This window comes from Perna viridis, chromosome 4, assembly GCF_037379345.1.
Source record: "Perna viridis isolate PV_CMFRI_1.1 ecotype Kerala chromosome 4, ASM3737934v1, whole genome shotgun sequence".
NCBI classification, from domain to species: domain Eukaryota; kingdom Metazoa; phylum Mollusca; class Bivalvia; order Mytilida; family Mytilidae; genus Perna; species Perna viridis.
Genome location: NC_142448.1, coordinates 33,681,642 through 33,702,827, shown reverse-complemented (window position 1 = coordinate 33,702,827; position 21,186 = coordinate 33,681,642). Strand labels below are relative to the sequence as shown.

Genomic DNA, 21,186 nt, shown 5'->3' with positions numbered 1-21,186 from the left:
CATTATGTATGGGGGTGCAATATAGGGTATGCGATATACATATGTAGGTCTAGGGGTGCATGTGATGTAGGGTATGCGATATAGAGTAGACGATATAGAGTTGAAACACTTATAATACATATACAAAAAAGTTATATTTTTAATCTAAATATATGATATATATGTATACTATGTACAAGTAAAAGGAGTATAATTATATCATTACTGTATACGGTAGAGTGGTAGATGACATATCAAAAGAGCAGAGTGATGAATGAGATATTGGAAAGGTGGAGTGGTGACAGTGTGTTTTGTGATTGTTTTATCGTTGTACGATATACATGAAATTTGTTTTTTTTTTATTAAATATCACCTTCATAAGAATCATGCAAAATGTGATTCCTGGTTGGATAGCCTACAAAACTTTATTTTTGATATTTTGTTTAAAATGTTTAAAATGTCATAGTAAACAGGAAGTAACATGTGGTTTTTCATATAACCCATCTTCATAGGAGATAAAAATTATATAGAATGCACTATAGATTTAAAAAATAAGGGCGATAACTCTGTAAATGACACTCAAATACAATAAAATCTATTTGAATTTCAATGTTGATTATCTCTTAAGAGAAGGCATATATAAATGAATAATTTTACACATTTCACAATATGGACCCATAAAACAACTTAATTACAAAAATAAAAATATGTAGCCTTTTTTGGGGTATATCACATTTTTCAATTTTTGCATGATGCTAACAAAGAGGGCGGCTACTTTAGATTGGCGGTTGCCGCCAATGGTTGGTATCATCAAACTTCATAATATTCTAATGTTTCCTATTATTTTGTGTTATTTACGTTATGATATTATATATATTTATATATATATTTTCTAAAAGTTAATACAATTTGGTATCAGCTGATTTAACATTCAAATATTTGTATTAAAATTTTTTCTATGTTATAAATTTGTTGTTAGATTAGTCAGTGACATGTCTTATTGTGCTATTCTGTTTTAAGTTCAGGTAAGGGATTTTCGACAGTTATGTTTACTCATCAGTCATCATTGGTGCGAAAATTCATTCTGCTGTTTAGTGAACACTTTTTGGGTTGGCTTCAATAGAGAAAGAAGACCTACTGGTTTTGTCGAAAGTACAAAAATACCGATCATACATATTGCAAATTTCGATAGGTTGTATCAAGGAGGAGTAGCCACTCATCAGTTAATTGTATAAAAAATGTACTCAAAACCAAAACTGTTAAAATAGGAAGCCACATCCACCACCAAGAAGTTCTACCAAGTGTAATACAAGGAACGAATCCGCGGTGTTTTAAGTATTTTGAAATTTTGTTACACTGGAAATTTTAATACGTATGATACAATTCGAGTCTGACTATTGTGTTTGGAATACCTACGGTGACTTTAAGTCCACCAGTGATATTTACCCAATGGTTACACTTAAATCATACGTGTTTCAAGAAGTAACACCAGCAGTGTTAATTTGTTCCATTACTACTTAAGTTTGTGTCCAAGAATTTTCACATCCATTATATCTGTGCCCTTCAAATGTGATCTCTTAAATAGTGGTGAAATTGAGTGCGGATCCTATCTTTTTGAAGGTGTATACTTAATTCACCGAGATAAGGTTTATTTTCAGGATAATAAATCAATTAACTGATAAATAACTAAAAGCTCTGAACGGCCTGAATCCCTCACCTGGATTGATTAGCTATATTCTTTGTCAAAATAGTCATTTTTTTAGATGAAAAATTCATAGCAGTCATTTTATAAAAACGGCAACACTCAAACATGGGTTTACGGATTTCCACAAAATGTGATCACATATAGATCTCATCATGCTGAACACTTTTACCGCTGTCAGAATTTGGCTTAACCTAACTTTATTTGGAGAAATAGGTAAAAAAACTGCGGTCATGTTTTCTACCGATAAAAAAATTCAACAGTCATTTTGTGCAAGATACCCTAAGGAACAATCCTACCAACTACCAAATTCTGTTCAGTAGATTCGTAGGAGAATAGTTTTGAAAATAATAGCATAAAATTTAGCAAAACAAAGTCCAAAAAAGACAATAACTCCAACATGGGTTAACATATTTTCACGAAAATTTAACCACGGTTATACATTTTGTACATCATCATCCCATGAATATAACAACAAAAAGTTGATTGGAAGATCGCATTTTACTGAAGAGAACAAAAAGAAAACTTCTTAGTATTTTCTAGAAAAAAACCTGACGCTAGTTTTCACCAGATTCGACGAAGATGGGAAATGTGAAAGTCATTTATTTCAAATTAGAAGGATGGTACAGATAGGATAAATGTAGATATAGAAGTTAAGTGCAAATCATAATTTTGATCTCCGCTGCTTCATATGAAAAATTCAGATAGATGTACTCTAGTATTACTCAAAAATGTTAAATGTGCGGAAAAAGGTGGTCACTCGTTTATGACTTCATATCCATACAAGATAATAATTTCAACTGTTTCTTGTAAATTAATATCACACCAAATCATCCAAAGACATGAAAGAAAAACTTCATTATTTGTGCAACTCTATTTGTCTGAGATAGTAACGATAGTAACCTAGAAAACACACCTGAATTTTGAAAGATATAATCAAAGAAATCAAAACATGTTGTCATGGATACTTAAACAAAGACGAAGCTGATACTCAGCGTCAAATGTTGTGCAACAGTAACAAAAACAATACTTTCTTCTCAGCTCGCCATTCTAAATGATAACACTAGCGAGTGTGATTTAAACCCAATACTAAACTTTTAATACTCAATGCCTGGATGATACAACCTACAGGTCATGAAACATTTGTACGTGGCGTAATAATTGAAAGATGTCTGTCAGGTCTATAAAACTGTGTAGTGAAGATTTGGTTTTATTATCAATCTAAAAAAAACTGTCACAAAAACCAATTATAAATCATAATAAGAGTAAAGTAAACTCTATCCCGCAAATACACAACGTCAATGGGGATCGAACAAATTATTCCACAGTTCACATTGACTCTAGAAATTATACTGGCCATAGCAAAGCAAAGAACAAGATATCTTAAAACCTCTTAACTTTCTCGAATGTATGTCTTATTTAATAAACCAAAAATTTCACCAGAAAATGCAGAGAAAAACGTATTACTGCATGAAATTAACCACTTAAAAGATTAGATTCAAGTCTAAGAACAATCTTTTCAAACAAAATCATACGAAAATAGCAAACCTTGAGGCTGATCTGATTCTCCGAAAACAGAAATTTAACATGGTTTCTAGAGAAAGGCTACACCAGCTTGAGATTTACTTTATAAAGTTACAAACCAATTTATTTAGTGACTCTAACAATTTCAATCAATTCAGGAAATAGAAACCAACGCCAGTCAAATGACGATCTTCAATATACAGATATGACGTCAACTTCTAGGACAAGTAACGAATGAGCATCAATACCATTAACTCCAATGGTACGGCAGTTTTGATAACACAAACATCAAACGTCGCAGCCGCTCCATTGTCAACATCTACCTGTTCCAAGGACAGTTCACAGATTGATTAAACCATAATTTCTCAAACTGGAAGCTTATATATGGATACAAGACTATATTGAGAGAATCACTGAATACCTCGTCGCATGACTCTATAGTAAACTTAACATCAGATTGTTACACACTCGAGAAATACAACGGAATATAAATGAAATAGCATATAATTCGATTGGATAAAACTGGCATAGACAAATATCAATGGTAAGTAGAATCACAATTTAATGTTATTCAAGAAATTATTAAAACTGATGCTACTGTTTCCTCCGATCTCGAAGTATGGAGATTTTGTCTAAGTCGGCAACATAATGTATGTCCACCAAAAAGAAAAGTTAAAACACCAAAAGGTCATAGAATAAGCGCTGGTAGGACTCAGCACACTTCAGAAAAAAGTTTTCTGGGACCGGAAATGTGCAAGAAGGCCAAGTATAAACGACATTACCCTGAAACTCAATATGAAAAAAACTACGACCTGAACGGAGACAACTGCTAACATCTTCAGGAATAACACCTTTTTAAATGAGATATTGCTAACAAATGAGAACGATTCTCAACTTCTAGTGTTTTTTTCACTGATCAAACGACAAAAAAGCTCAATCTCTAGTTCAAACACAATTTTAGCTGTCAACGTCGAAAGAACAAGTTCTTGTAGGTTGGACCTCATTATTGTGAATCTAGAATGCAAGGACTCTGATGAAACACATAATGAGCAAGTAGATTAGATACCCAACTAATCGAGTGCAAATAGTTATATATATTAAAATATTGACAGACTTATTATATAGACGACCCAAAAGCTGAAGCTAGACAACGCTGTTAACAAACTTGCTCCCTTGAACATAATTATTCGATATAGCGGCAATAATTGTATTAGCTTCATCGTAACCTGGATTTCAGAACCGAATGCAGATAGGTTTTATTCGAGGACCTTCTCTATTTTTATCATCTCATCGTAATGAACTGATGACTGGAGCGACCCACAAATCATTTTTCTGTACACCATCAATGTCAAGAAGGCGTTTGATTTAGTTTTGCATACACCCTTCTCGAAAAGCTATATTTATATGATGTTAAATTGTTTTTAGCGTCCCAACTGTCACAGATGACGGTAGCATGACAGCTTCAAAACCACTGGATCTTCAATCCATGGTAGACATCCAACGCGTCGTAAACGCTACCTAGTAAGTGAGCCCAAGTAAAACATTTTAATCGTTTATTCTTATGATTTGGAAACAAAATAGGCCCTTAATGACACTAAAATACCAACTACGAATTAGACCACCTTGGATATACAGAGACAATATAGGCAAACTTGGCACAATGTTCATTGTTTGTGAAGAGATCTCTATCTACAGAGATGTAAACAACAAACTCTAGAATGGATTTCGGGTGATACAACAAACTCTAGAATGGATGTCGGGTGATACGGTTTAAATAGAATATACCCAACAGTATCAATCAAACCGTTGAACACTTAGATTGTTCGAGATTTCTTTACGGACTAACAGTTGTTACACTTAAACAACTCTAATAAAGATAAGCTTAACTTTGCCCATAAAACTTGATATCAACTTAAAGGTAAACACCCAGGCCCTCTGGAATTAGTGGTCTACTGTATGCATTATATCTTCTCTTTTCCAGTGACGTATGTGATATAAAACGGCCATTTTGTGCAGAATACCGTACGAAACAGTCTAATTTTGATTGAATTCTGTTCAGTAGATTCCCAGGCGAAGTAAAAAGTAATCACATAGAAATGGTCAGATTAATCAATCAATCAATAATTAACATCCAAAAACAGCAATGACTCCAACATAGGTCAACAGATTTTCACCAAAATTTGACCACGAATAGATTTAATCATGCTTTTAACTGGTCGACATTTCTATAACCCTAACAGGGTTTAAGTCTGCCACGTTTTTTTTTAAACGCGGACAGTCAGTTTGTGTAGGATATTCTAAGGAACAATCCTACTTACTTTCATCGAATTCTGTCTGGTAGTTCATGCGTAGAGGATTTTGGAAAAAAAGTTAACGACGACGACGCACACCAAGTGATGGCAATAGCTCACATGTCATATGGCCAGAATAGCTAATAAGAGTGAAAAAGATTTCCTCATAAATAATTGTGATAATTAATGAATTAAATATAAGGTTTATTTTTACTTGATATCGTGCGGGTTCGGGTGTCAAAACAATAAGCCAGCAGCAGCGCTAAGCTGATCGTAAGCGGCAACTAAATAGTGCTCAGAACCATGGCCTGGGGTAAGGGCGTTCTGCCTACAGAGTAACTGGGTTGCGTGCCCCAGGTGGTGGAATGGGGTACCCCTGGCATGCTACATGCTGGATCGTCAGGCTATAATACAGAAAACCTTACCGCAAGCCATAGTGGTGCACTGTGTTGGGAAAGATGCCACGTTCCTCGCACGTTGAAGAACCCTGCTGTGGTATTCTCTCGGAGTAGGAACCTTTATGCTCCGCCACAGGAGGCTAAATTGCCCGACCCTACTCACCTCTCCCTATTTCCTCATTATCCGTGTGTTACATTCCATTATTCACATCATCATTTCATGTTCATTTTATCATCCACTTCATGTTCATCGCCTGAATATAGCTGAAATATTGCTGCTCGGGCGTTAAACCCCAACAATCAATCAAACAATCATTCTTTAGTGAAATGTTTTCATTCATAGTTTTCATAATGCATTGAATTTAGCACTGAAATGCGTCTTGATATGTATTAAACACACAAGTACAAGTCAAACTTAGGACAAAATATTCTAAAACTTCTACATAACATTAACAACACAATTGTCAACAACATGTTTTAGAATAAATATACAGCTGTCAAAAACAAGATTTGAAGTCTGAAATTTATATAGTCCCGTTTTTTTATATATTATGAAGTGCAAGCTACCATTAATTTTCTAAAAAAAAAAATGCAATTTCTTTAAATTTAAATGAATTGACATATGTTATGTTATGATCAAGCTAAACACCAACACCAATAAACATGTAATATTTAAAACTAGCAATTTGTCACAAATTATTGCTTGCTTGCACTGCAATAGATACTTGGGCTACAGCATATTTGTATTTTCGGAAAAAATCTATTCTAGTAAATCTGTACATTTATTTTAAAATTTGATGTTTACACTTCTGTTGTTAGGAAAATACGACAGTAGTAATAAGTTTCGTGAATGAATGAAACATGCTATATGTAAAATACTGTATAAAGAAGCGATAAACAAAGTTTTAAAATGTAACTATCGAGTTCTGCTTGTGTTTCAAGTAGAATTTGTTTTGATAAAATGTCATCTTTGTGAATGCATTCAAACATTTAGAAATTACCAAACACATTATCTGATGGAAAATGAAATAAACTAGTACACCGGATCATATATTAAAAGTTAAAATGATAATGCAACAAATCTAATACCGAGAAATATATCTGCTAGGACATTAATTGTCAAGATAATTGCAATCAAGATGTTAAGATGGCAATTATTATGTTCCTGAAAACTCTGCTAATCGCTTCTTTATACAGTATTCTACATATAGCATGTTTCTTTATTTTCACGAAACTTTACTATGTACAGGAAGATAAAAATGAAACAATTGGAAAAAAAGAACGGATATGGTTAACGTAACAAATGCATTAGCATATATTCTAAATATAAAATAGTAAATGCTTTCAGAGATCACCAGAAGGTCTCTGAAACAACTAAAAAATGAACCAATAATATGCATCCAACTGTCTCAATGGAATACCGCAACATACAACATATGGATAGAAATGATATGTCCACCTATAGATCGCTAGCGGTTACTGAAAGGTAGTTCAGAACATATTAAAGAACTGTAAACAAAACTAAGAGCATTAGAAAGAATCGGTCAGTACAGTTCATGTAGACAGGATTTGCATTATCGTCGAGTACTAAATAGGCAAATTTCGATGTACAATACTGAAAATGAAAGAACAGGGATGCAATTAGTGGTCAAATATCCCTATTTATAAAACTATATGACACTACTACAAAAACTACCTAATAGTTTGCAGCATCAGCCGTTGAAAAAGATACATATACGTATGATAATTTTAGTCAAGATGTATGAATCCATAGAACACACTTAGATAAAGAGCGATGATACTGACGAAAATTCCTATCATTTCATGGGAAATAAAATGTAGATGAGTACGATACTAGTCGAATATGACAATGCTATCGTAAACCAATGCACAAATTAAATTGTCCGAACAGTAGTGAGTAACAGAAATGTTCTCATACCTATATATATATGTTTACGGAAATATTCTTTATCTTACCATTTATAAATGAGTTGAAAACTTCAACAACAGTATCATCAGTAATTAGATAGGAAACCTGATATGGAAACAATAGACAAGTTACATACATGTGTTTCCTTGGCTTTACTATGTGTAACTTACGTACAAATCTGTTATAGAATACAAGACGATGTGATACTTCATTTCTTACCGTCTAGGTAATTGCTATTTTTTTACAGTTTTAAGTTGCAATGACATATGTTGATTTGTTTTCAATGCTCTTATTTCTTTCCGCCTTTCTCATAAATTAAATTTGTCACCTATAATTGAATATTGCCTTATTGACTGATATGGAATGCATTTCTGATTTTGCAAATCAATTGCAAAGCTGCTTTTCCTCCATTGTCAGGAGAATTCTGATTTTTAATAGTTTTCTTTGTGTACCAGAAAAAGGGTGATAAACAAAATTACCATACTTAAACTCTAGGCTAGTCTAAATGAACAGCCAGAAATAAAAATCCGAAAAACAAGTCAAATTATGGGCTACTATATCTGGTATACCTTAACACATGGGAAAAATAAACAAAATATGCAGAGAGAACTTACACTGCTTGAGCTCCTCTGTGTTTCCGTACTTATTTTCTCCGTTTATTTTTTTCTCGCTTGATATTTCAGATTTTATATAAAAAAAATTATATGTGATCTGACACAGATATATTATATCTATTGGACTAAATTATTGTTTGGTAAAAAACAATGCATGTGCATAAAGAGAAAAAGATCAAAATCAACAATTAATCAAACATATAGAGAGGAACAATTTATGGAAGGAAACACGTGAAAAGAATCTCTTGTAATAAATAGAAATGAAATTACCAAACTCATTTAGTACTTTTATATGTAATTATTTTTGTACATTTACAAAAAACAGAAAGTCGGTATCTACATAAGTAAAACATCTAGAAGTGTCAATTCGGGCGACACAAGGGGATATTGTTTACTTATATTTGATAATAATTACTTTTAACTGACAACCTAATTCACTGAATAGCTTGTTCCGACTTTCATTTTTGGAATATCATTTTAAATGCTCATTTTTAGTACAAATACTCGGTAAGGAACTTAATTACACATATTGTACGGAAATTACAGCCTTTAACAGTCCATGTCTTTCACCAGACCAGGTACGAGATTAAACGAGAATCACTGCGAGTATCTTGCAAGAAACACGAACCGTTTCCTAATTCGAAACCACCGTTTTGAGTTGTGGTGTCCTTTTAAGCAAACCTTCATAATGTATATTATTCTCTGCGTCTAGTGTATATAATTGTACTTGTAGAAGTGTATTTTAAAAGGCATTTCCTTCGTTCATACATTCGATTTAACAACTTTTCTCTGTTATTGTTTCATAAAAACTTCTTTCTCATTGTTTTTGAAGGTAAATATTTTTTATTGTTATGCTTACTTTCTTTTCTTTTTACCTCATGTTTTTTCCCTTCCATGGTTTAAAAACATTAAATAGTTACTGAGCGATGTTTGGAGACACACCAGACACATATTGATGCACACCTTAATCCAATCAGTTCGAATAAAAAACAAACTTTTATTCAAACTGCACATGGTCCTTGCTCCCACGTTTTAGTGGAGTCCGAGTTGCTCATTTGCTTTTGTTGCTTTGTATGTATGATTTTAGTTACTTTATGTTCTTTGTTGTGTGTGTGTGTTTTCCATGTCTGGTTTTTGTCCCTAGATTACATTCTTTTGATTACCGCTATAACCTTAGTTCCTTTGATTACTCTTTGATTACCGCTATAACCTTGGTTCCCTTGATCATTCTTTGACCTAACATATAATCAAACGTTATAAGATTTGTTTTTAACCTGATCAATATTTCACAAGTGCCATTACGTGATATATATACACAAACGAACGAAACACCAGTTCATTAATGTAAAACTATTCTATGATATTAATGTTGTTAATTATTATCGACAAACTTTCCCTCTCCGTTCGTGTATGTTTCAGTAACTTGTAGATGCACATATCTTTTGATTATTCTGATAAATACAAAATGTAGCGGAATACTCAGGACAAAAAATGAATTCATTTTCCTTGATTGCATTATTTTCCCTTTAAATACCATTTTATTTGATATATAAAGGACTTTGCATGTGTGTTGTATTTAATTGTTGCTCTTTTAAAATTTCATAGTTCAATATTAAACATTGTGGCAGACCCAGAGGGGTGCAGGAAGTAGACACTCCCTTTTTAAATAAAACGTTGTCATTTTCGTGTGTAAAATTGACATAAAAATGACAAATAACGTCCTAGCACCCCCTTTTTAATCAAAACAATACAAAGTGATAGGTCATGTCCTAGATCTTGACCGGATTATGAGCAAGGTTTTTATGTACAATGTTGTCTACTTTTTGTCATATTTTTATACATGCAGCAGTTTTTCTATTGCATAAACCTTGACAAGCTTGATATTTATGTCGCTTTCTTGGTAGGAGGAAATTAACAATTTAAGATCTTAGATATAAATGTGGTGTAATTGCATCTACTCGACAGATTTGTTTTTAACACTGATCAATGTTTAACTCATCCACTAAACCTTTCGTGTAGTTATTGTTAAGTCTCATCTACGATGCTGATTTGGAGTTTGAAGTTGATAATGTTGATGTGTGTCCTGATTCGAGCGAACGCCACTGAAAGTAAGTCATTTGAAAACTTGAATATTTATTTCTATTCCGTTAAACTTCATTAACTTTATTGCTGCTACTATTAAATTTCTATTTAATATTTAACAATTTCACATGAACAGTTTCCATGCGAAAACTCTGTGTCAAACGTGTTTTAACAAGTTTAGTTTGTGTGATTCTTGTGGGCGCAGAGTTTGAGTGTCCATCTTTTAAACTCATTTTACTTTGTCTAATGTGAAAAAAATGTGAAGTTTGCCTGCTATTCCTGTCATTTCTTGCAAGACTGCTTTGTTTCAGATGTGTCCACATTGGCTACCTTTACTGCAGTCCTCTCCGAAAGAACCCAGATATCATGTAATGACAGTGAGAAAGTAGTCAGTATAAAGAACGCATCGCTTTCAAAGCAAACAATGCAATGTAATAACGGCTCTGGAATACAAGATATTTCAACAGACACGATTAATTTTGTCAGACAACAGTGCGACAATAAGACATCTTGTAATATAGATAGAATGATGATTCCGGACAAAGACGGTGTCTTTCAAATTCTTAGCTACTACAATTTGCATAGTTTTTGCCAAGGTATACAGCTGTTTATAAACAAAATTAACTAACAATTCTTTTCCCTATAACTATTCATATTTGTATCTTACCGTACCTATTTATTTATCGATGGTCCGACAATAAGTAACATAGCCTTTCAAGATTTAAGTAATTGTTTAAAACTAAAAAAGATAGAAAGAAATGTTTGTGATAATTAAATAAAACGTGAAAAAAACACCGAACTAATATAAACAAATCCCAACGAATATACAGAAACGGCACAAATACAAAATAATATTTCCATCATTACATGATCCTGATCCTGCCCTGTCTTTGTGAGCTCGAACTAGGTGTATGGGGGATAGTTTCCCCTGTGGTATAGAAGTACTCGAGAAAGCGTTTGATTTCCCCAAATATATACATGTAAATATAGAGCACAAAAAGTTTGGCGAATGAAATGCAGATAAGCCGTACTGATGAATTATATCTCACAAGTAAGGATACTTTTCTTTTGTATGTTGTAACCTCCCACAGACCGTAATCAGATAGTCAAAGAGTGTACCTTTGAAACATGGTGCGATGTGGCCAATATCTCAAACAATGATGACATTAAATGGAGACGTCAACTAGGCAACCAAGGCAATTTACCAACATCAGATCATACATATTTGTGTAAAACTTTTACCGTACTTAACTATTTTTCTTCTGCAATGTAGACAAATATTATAACTCATAATATTATCCAAACATTCATATTCGTATTTATACAATCCACCCCCCTCATTTTTGTTTACACATTTAATAACTGCCCATTTGCTTGTCATATGATTCATTGTATATAATAATAACATACGCTTTTGTTCTTACATAAATGTTATATTCTAGTTAGTTCACAATTCCAGTTTATTTTTAAATGTTTTAAAGTTTTTAAATTTATCACAAGGAGCTGATGTATGTTTATAACTATACTTTTTATTTTTGTTGTTTTAAGCTTCTAATTCAATTGGAAGATTTACGTATATTTATCCAAAGGCACGCAACCAATTACACGGAACAGCAACATTAACATGGGTTACAGAAAACGTTGCATGGACAAAAAAGTGTTTGACATTTTGGTTCTTTAAAACGGACACAAAGCATTCATTAAAGGTTTTTGAAATGTCAAGCCAAACACCGATTGACACATTGACTAAGTTGTACAAAAAGTGGACAATACAAAGTATAGATTTAGAGGCAAATTCTATACATAGTATAACGTTCAAAGTATCTGCACAAAACAAAAGTTTTGACGGGACAATTGCTTTGGATGGTTTGAAGATTTTGAATTATTCATGCGATGGTAAGTGTTAACTAATTACTTTCCATAAAACGATGTTTAGGTAATCAGATGTTTAGTCAATTTTTATTCCCATTGCGTTTCACCGTTTACGGTTCATCGTTATCTTTCGACAAATATGGCTTCAATTTCACCACATAATTCCCTCTAACTACAGACAAATTTAAAGGCATAGCATCCCCAAAAATGGACAAGTTACATCAAGTATATGTAAAATTATATATATATATATAACTTAACTTTTGCAGGGTTAATTTTATCAATTCTGTATAAAGTGCTAAAGTAAACAAATACCTGATATTTACTTGATATGATCACACTCATTTATACAGTTTAAATCACCTTTTGTGTATAGTTGGCTATTGTCCTTCTAATTACCAGAGATTACTTTTGTTAAATAGAGAACATCCCAAAACTTTATCTTGAATAGCTCATTTTCGCACTCTCTGCAGAATTAATTAAATTAAAACAGCAAAAGACATGCCAGTTTTTAATTTTACATAAAATAAATGTAACTTTTTCACATCTAGGGGATGCTGTGCTTTAAAATTCTTATAAATACACAGATTTGTCTGTAGTCAGAAGGATATTTATGCTGAAATTAAGGCCATATTTGTCGGGAGGTAATAATGAACCTTAATTTAGAACGTAAACAGTTTGCTAATTTCTAAAATTATAGCCTAATCTAAGTTTTAATGCTATATTCTGAGACCATTATACAAAGACTTTAAAAAGTTCATAATTTTAAGAGTAATTAAGAGAATCAAGTTTATGGCGGTAATTTTATTCAAAAAGTTTGTATTGAATAGTATGTACAGTTGTATAATAGTGCATAGATTATACGTCAATGACAATGTCGTAGGCCAAAATCATTTAGTTCGTACACAATAAAATGTAATAACAAAATTACTGGAAAACAATTGTCAAAAAGAATAATCAAAAGGACACTGCGTATAATGAATGGAAATACCAGGGTAAAAACCGAAGGCTGGAAATCACTGCAATGGTTCCGACATGGTACAGTGACCGAAAATTAATCTGTTGACATTATGAAAATACATTATCTATAATCATTTTGTCAGAAGAAGAATATTTCTCAATTAGATCTGGATATAAGAATCCAGGTGGTCAAGAGGTGTAAGATCTAATGCAATACAGTGGGAGCCAAGGGAATAAAAACTTGTATTGATTATTCAAAAGAATTAGAATGTTTACATGGTAGAAACACCCGCCGATTTTTTCATAAAATGTCAATACCGGGGAAAACGAAAGAGGAAGTGAAAGCTATGACACGATGAACAAATTGGTGCAAAGTGATACATCGTAACGATTAACCAGTCCATGATGACGACCATAAAACTTCTGTAGATAACGTCAATATTATAGACACATAAACCTGTTCCAGAAGCCCTATAGTAAGAAGTCAAGTGCGGTAGTCTGAATAGTTATGGCAAGCTAAGGTAAAACGTATGAATTGTGATATGAAAACTCCGTCCCCAGGTGCTGAAGAGATTTTGCCACAGATGAAAGGAAAGTTGACAATGCGTAATGAAAAGTCATCGAGTTTGTCGTATAGTTTGGTCAATAGTTTTCCTATTTTATCGATGTATTTGTGTAGGTCAAGATATGAGGCTGACTTCATAGTGTCTATAGTATCCTTTATCTCAAATATTTTCTGGTAGATGTGATGTATTGAATTCCCAAAAATATGAATGTTTAACGATAAGACGTCTTCTATATTTTTGTACCGAAATGGCTGCTGTCGTCAGATTCGAGGTAAAGGTCTTACACTGATGCAGAGGAAGCTGCGTCAGTAGTCTCTTTGATTTCTAGTTCTGTTTGATAAATGAACAGAAGATATTCTCAAAATTTAGGATTAATAATGGAGAGAACATCGGCAATTTCTCGATAAGTGAAATTCAATGGTCTACTTCTTTAATCTTCTTGCCGTTCAAAAGATCTGATTCATACGAATAAATAAAAAGATCGACTACGAGAGTTACAACTTAGTGATTTTTTTGTATGGCATCTCTCATAGTAATAAATGGACACTTGAAGGCAAATTTAACAGCATTAAAATACTGGACTACATACACAACGTGTAACGCTAAATCACAGCAGAACGTCAATATTATACGATATTAACCACGATCACAAAATATCAAACCCATAAGTCATTTGAATGATATGGAACGCAATTAAATCCCATACAATATGCAAAAACTGGAGCAGCCGCAATGGAATGAGTGCAAAGGATACTACAACATCGAACAATAAAACACCAGATGTACAACAACATTGCCTAAATTCAAAGACGACGACAATTTGTATAAAACTACAATTAAAAAAGGAAAAAAGGAAAGAATAAACCACACACACACACACACACACAATTACAGCCGTATAACCTTATGCTGACATGACTATGGTAACATCTAGCTAAATTCTTTTCAAGCAAAGTTGCCAGTTGTATTTGTTTTCTTTAATACATAACTATTTTTATTTTTAAATGACTCACGTCCCCACTAAAGATTGTTTAGGAAACCTTAATCTGATTTAGTATGCAGTTAGTTTTTTGACAATATCAAAATATATAAATTAGTATTAGGAATTCAGAAGGTGGCCATGAAAAACCCAGGCAGTGGGTGACACATGACAAATTTTAATTTAAACCAAAATCACCAATGTCAAAAATGCATCCTTTCTCCAAATTGAATGTTGTTTTTTGATAAACTACATCAATTAGAGAAAAGTACTGAGACAACACTGAAATTTTTTGAAAAAGGAAAATAACTCTTAATGCTGTGGAAACAAATTCTTTGGTTTGTTAGGCAATTTTAAACCAGTTTATGAGTCATCAATGTCAATCAAAAAATTTCTGACATACCTTTTGTATGATATAAACACTGGAGCCCAAAGTTAAAAAGGAAAATAAAACATGTTGTGCCAACCATATCACATGATTTGCCTGATTTTAATTAAAGAGCCTCTTCTTTGTTTTATTTACATGCTTGGTAGGGTCAGGATATGCAACAAACAAGATAACACCACGTGTAACATTTAAACGAACTTATGTTCAATTGATGAAATTGAAACTGTCCATGAATTAAACAGACAGATCTTATGACACTGGGTAAATTTTATCCCACTGATGTTTTTTTGCAATGTCTTGAATATACCATATATATGTCAAAAAGTATGTTTCTTTTGAATCGACAATGAATTGCTCAGAAAATGATTTTAAAGTTTTCCTATCAAAGCAACCACGTATTGATCGAATTAAAGAGTTATCTCCCTTTTTCAATGAATTGTAATGTTTTCTATGCAATTTTATCCTCTTTAATCGTTGCATTTCATCCAAAACCAACATTCAACATTTAGAAAGAAAGCATTTGTGATATCAAATGGGTGAACAACTTTTGAAAACCAACTTTGTCATGTGCCACTCTCCGCCTGATGTTTGCCTGGACACTCTCTAAAAAACAAATATATTCATCCTCTAATTTGATGATCATAGGTTTATCCTAAAAGAGCTAATTCTTTGTAGAATTGAAAAAAAGAGAGCAATGTGTGCCTTTGCAACCTGACACTGTTATAAAGACATGTGCTAATACCTCTGAAGCAAACATCACCTTCGAACCTACTATCAATGAATGTACACCTGTGTATACTAAAATTCAAGAACAGTTCTTTAACCAATGTAGTAGTAATACAGGTGTAACGTCGTGTGAATTTAACTTATCTGAAGAACTAAAGAACAAACGAGAATGTTTTTGGAGGAATGACATTCACCTTCATTTTACCTGCACAAGTAAGACCAGCATGTAGTCCCTAAGAACGCCGGTCTTTAACTTCTCGATTAGATTTAATTCTTCTTCCCATCTTTTATGAATTTAATCATCTAAAAAGAACGATGTAGCTTTAATTGATTAATGACAATATCCTCATCATTGTCTTATTTTAATCTTATTACAATTTTATAACATCCATAACATTTATTGATAGATTGTCCATATGAGGAAAGATACAAATAACTGATAAATATTACAAGGAGTTAACTAATACTAGAAATATAATATATAAAATATATTAAAAATGTTATTATATTTCAGATAAGACAGAAATTTCATCTGAATCAGATGTTGCAATCTTTGGTGAGTAAAGACTAATTTTGCATCGATTTGAAGATCCCAAAATAACACAAACACCCACTACTTTCGTCTCCTGTTTGAACCCGCGACTCCTCTGGAACCGCTTAATGGAACATTTACATTTTTACCTCTTTTTTTGTTTTTTTTTTCATCTGAATAACTTTTTTGGTCCCCGTTGCAAACATGGACTTTATCATCTGTCGTACTGAAGGACTCTCTCTTAGTTCGCAACTCAATTAACTTTGTCATTTGTCGACCAAAAAAGGGGGGCTTTTCTAATTCGCAGCTCCTCTGAAACTGTTGAATGGAATTTTATGAAACTTTTACATTTTTTTTGCATTGTGTACCTCCTGTTTTTGTTTCCATCTGAATATTAAAATAACTTAAATAGTATCCTAACAGTTTTTTTGGAGGGAAGCGGGGTATCACCAGGTGAGTTTTGCCCCAGTTTTTTTCTTCTTTTGCTACTTTTAACTGTATTTCTTTTAGTTTAAAATAGTTTTGTTTTAACTATCTATTAAAATTGAACTGTAAATTTATAAATTTGTTGCACCAAAACGAGTTTTTACATTATTCGGATACATTTCCAACATATGAACTTCTGTAAATGTTAAAGTAAGCCTCAGAATTGTTTCATGATACTCTACTCACGTATTTTTATTCTTTCATCATTTTTACAATTAAAACAGAAATAGAAGAAATTGGTTGTAGCGGCAGCAGTACTTGTGCTTTGTGTAGTTGGAACAGTACCGAAAATCCCACGCAACAAACTATGTTTTTTTGGTCTACGTATGCTAAAGTTTTATGTGACAATTGTTTTCTCTTTATATAAGTCTGTACTTTTGAGCAAACTACACTTTAACCTCTCACTAAAATCAACCAAATCAAACCAAATCAAGAACGATAATTCTTGCAAAGTATTTATTTCGTGTGCAATCTATAAAATTTTATCTCAAAAGTGCAACATCCAAATGAGACACTAAGACTGGTTATGTTGTCTACAGCTGTTTCTGAAGAAGAAGTAAAAGTGAGTTTGATGGATTTTTGACATGCATGTTTCACAGACTGCCTGATTCTTACAGAGCTACTTTAAAATGAATCCTTTAACGGGTCATTGAACTCGGAACAAACAACTTAGTTGGGCGTTAAAATTTTGATTTCCAGTGTCTACTTACTGCTTAAATCTTTCCTAAGTGTTTTGTTTCTTTTCATTAAAAGAAATGAAATGTTTAAGTTGCAAATTGGAATGTTCTGTCGTCGGTATTTTACTAATATCAACATTGACATGCCTCGGTAGAGTTTACCGCGATAGTCTGCAGTCGTAATACAAAATCGTTTAAACAAATGTAAAATGATAAAAATACAAATTTGAACATCGGAAATAAAAAGAAACTTTTTGAAACAATACAAGGAAGTATATAATTCTTATACAATATCAGTCAAATATCTTTGGATGCATCGTTCAGTTGTTCATTCAGAGTATTTATTTACGATTGGCGTTTTCAATTTTATAAGGTACACATGCGCTATGTTAAAGATTTGAGCTTTTTCACAGATTTGACAGCTAAACTTTTATTGATATATCTGATTTTAAGATGGTTTGTTGTCGCCAGTCTAAATAAGAGGAGCCAAAAACCAGTAAACCGGCTCCGTGGACGTGTTTTTAGTTAATTCAATTTGCCCGCTTCAATTATTCGAACAACATCTTGATTTGTAAACCAAAGGTTACAAGTTTATTTCATACTCCTCAAGAGTTATTATAGTCCTGAAAATGCAAACGTTTCAGGTGCATACATATTGATGTGTTACTGTTTCATGTACATATATATTGATGTACTACTGTTTCAGGTGCACACATATTGATGTCTTACGTTTTTAGATCAGATGTTTCACCATATTCTACTTTTCGAATATGCAATTATATTGTTGTAGCAATTACTAAATAGCAATCAGTATCAGTTACGCTCATACTGATTTATTCCTATGTTCTCGAATCGCCTTTTCCACTACAGATCAAATCTCACAGATGCAGGTTTTCGTTAGTCCAAGATATATCCAGCGCACATTAGTGTAACTTCGGGTTTTACATATTTCCCAAGGATAATGTAGGAATGGGACTCTTTGGCGACATGAGTGAGACAGGTTTTCACGATGCACGCGGTTTAATACGGAAATAAGTGTCATTCAATATATTTCTGTACAACAGAAGAAATTTACATAAGCTTAACATAAAGCGGTAATTGTTAACAACTAATACACAATGTACAAAGTGCAAAGTGGCAAACATTTCCATAGCTACATTTGACCATATAAATCAGATATTTTTAATCGAGGTAAGATATTTTGGAAATGATGGACGATGATTTTTAATGCTACAGTCTATTTAAGTGTCAGTCCATATAAAATTCAGCCACTGCTTATGACAGATGTGATACATGGTCTACAAAACCTACCGTATAAACAATGTTTTAACGGTTTTCTGATGATTTAATGTTTTTTTACAATGGTCTTTTCATTGTTCAAGTCTGTACTTTTGAGAAAACCATACATTGATTTTACACTAAAATCAACTAAATCAAACCAAAAGCAAGTTACATATCTTTTGTAGAGATAGAATTTGTAACAATTTATCATCTATATATGATGATAAAAATATAAAAAATTGTTACTGACTTTATGCACTTAGGTGTAGTATTCTCTAAGACAGGTAGCTTTGTTCAAGAAAAGAACCACAATGCAGAAAAGGCTATCAGAGCTATGTACGATGTTTTGAAGAAAGGGAGATTACATAATCTATCTATTCAATCACAGTTTGACTTATTTGATAAAATTATTCAGTCGATTCTTATACACGGGGACACCGGCAACACTGCTATTATTGAACGTGTCCACTTAAATTTTTACAAATATTTTTTTTGATGCAAAGAAATCTACTCAAGATTTTAAGATTTATAGTGAATTAGGGAGACACTTTTTCGGCTTGCGTATAAAATTGCGATTGATAAAATATTGGGCAAATTATATCACTTTCAAGCAAGACAGGTAATCTGCAATTCTGTACAACTTTGCTTAAATGAAATACACTGGTAACACTACATGCAATATGTTGTTTAACTTTACCAATAACATTCTTAATAAATGTGGTTATTCAAATGTATTTCTTACTCAGAATATTAATATTGTTAAATAGATATACAGTTCAGTCAAACAGAAACGCTTTGACCTATTCCATTAAAATTTGAATTCAATAAAAAAATGAAATAGAACATTATTTCAATGTGCTAGAAGAAAGAAATGTAAAAAAAAAATTAAGATTTAGGACCATGAATCACAAAATGCCAATATACACTGAAAGATGGCGAAACATTACCAGGGAAGATCGAAAATGTTTCGTGTAGATAACAATTTAGAGAATGAATATCACTATTTATTTATATATCCATAGCAATAAGCTTATAATATACAAAAATTCAAAAGGTTCAAAATAATAAAAACATGACATTTTTAAACCAAAAGTGAGTTTAATGTCCATATCAACACGTTTCTGCTGAACAAACGTCACTTGTTGCCATATGTTTTATTTCAGAATGTGTAAAACAATAACGATATATCGGTAAAGCGGAAGTAACTTGTACCTAGCAACCGTATGTTTATGATATTGGAAGGTCTAAAATAATAAAGATATGATATTTTAGACATTGGTAGTGACGTTTTTGTCCTAAGCAACAAGCTTTTTCCTTACAATGCCCTTATATATATTGGACTATATATACTTTAATTAACGGGGTTATTTTTTCCCTGGATTCTATATTAAATAATGTAGGTACTTGGGTTGGAAAAGACCTTTTAATTGTTTCAGATATTTTTTAGATGTTTACTGTAGAAATTAAAAAAAAATTGAGGATCATATAGTTGAAAAAAAAACTATATCAACAATTACTAAGGATTGAAAGACAAAAGATAGGGGGAGAGCTCGTCTCAAATAGCGATTATTTCCCTTTGTTTCGACAGGTAGAAGGTACCTGTATCGCAATGCATGTCCTTGAGTGGGTGTACGTCAAAACAAAAATGCTATAAAAATATTGTGCATTTGCTTTTTGCCTCTCTACAAACTAATGTTTTGTCAAAAGATATAAAACAATGACTTATAAAATAGACAAAACATCACACTATAAGATGACAAACTTTTTTAAAAGAACAAAATAACATAATAATGTTCCACTGAAAAAGTTTTGATGAGTTCAAAACGAAAGTGAAAGTAGAGAAATATTGAATCAAAAATATGCACTTCACTATAGAAGTGTATGGCAAAATTAATACGATACTGAGACCAGAAGGAGTTATAAAAAGGTGCCATAGTCCTCGCAAAATTCCTATCTATTTTAAAAAAGAGAAAATTGAGTGTGTGTGTGTGTGTGTGTTTTGCCAATTTATGTCGTGAAACACGCGTAGTTTTCGCTGAAACAATATAGAAAAATTGTGCCATCTCCCTATTGATACATGTATTTAGTTTTGATAATACTTAAACATATTACACATTACCTTAATTATAATACTCAGTCCGCACTTAAGTGTTAAATTGGTATTTACAACCCTTATTTCGAAAAGGAAGGGAATGAAAA

At 32.3% G+C, this 21,186-nt stretch overlaps 1 protein-coding gene across 2 annotated transcripts in view; it reads left to right on the top strand.

Moving 5' to 3' along the window:
- Positions 1 to 7,997: 7,997 nt before the first annotated feature.
- LOC148619836 (uncharacterized) overlaps positions 7,998 to 21,186 on the top strand; it is a 37,731-nt gene continuing 24,542 nt past the window's right edge. The window contains exons 1-6 of one of the 2 annotated variants that reach the window (XM_088580165.1): positions 7,998 to 8,050; positions 10,458 to 10,546; positions 10,832 to 11,116; positions 11,612 to 11,749; positions 12,069 to 12,416; positions 15,961 to 16,224. In XM_088580165.1, the coding sequence (XP_088436291.1) occupies positions 10,480 to 10,546; positions 10,832 to 11,116; positions 11,612 to 11,749; positions 12,069 to 12,416; positions 15,961 to 16,224 (1,102 nt within the window). In that variant the 5' untranslated portion in view covers positions 7,998 to 8,050; positions 10,458 to 10,479. Of the gene's footprint in view, positions 8,051 to 10,273; positions 10,547 to 10,831; positions 11,117 to 11,611; positions 11,750 to 12,068; positions 12,417 to 15,960; positions 16,225 to 21,186 lie in introns of those variants that run through there. The other variant, XM_088580167.1, reaches the window with a different exon arrangement.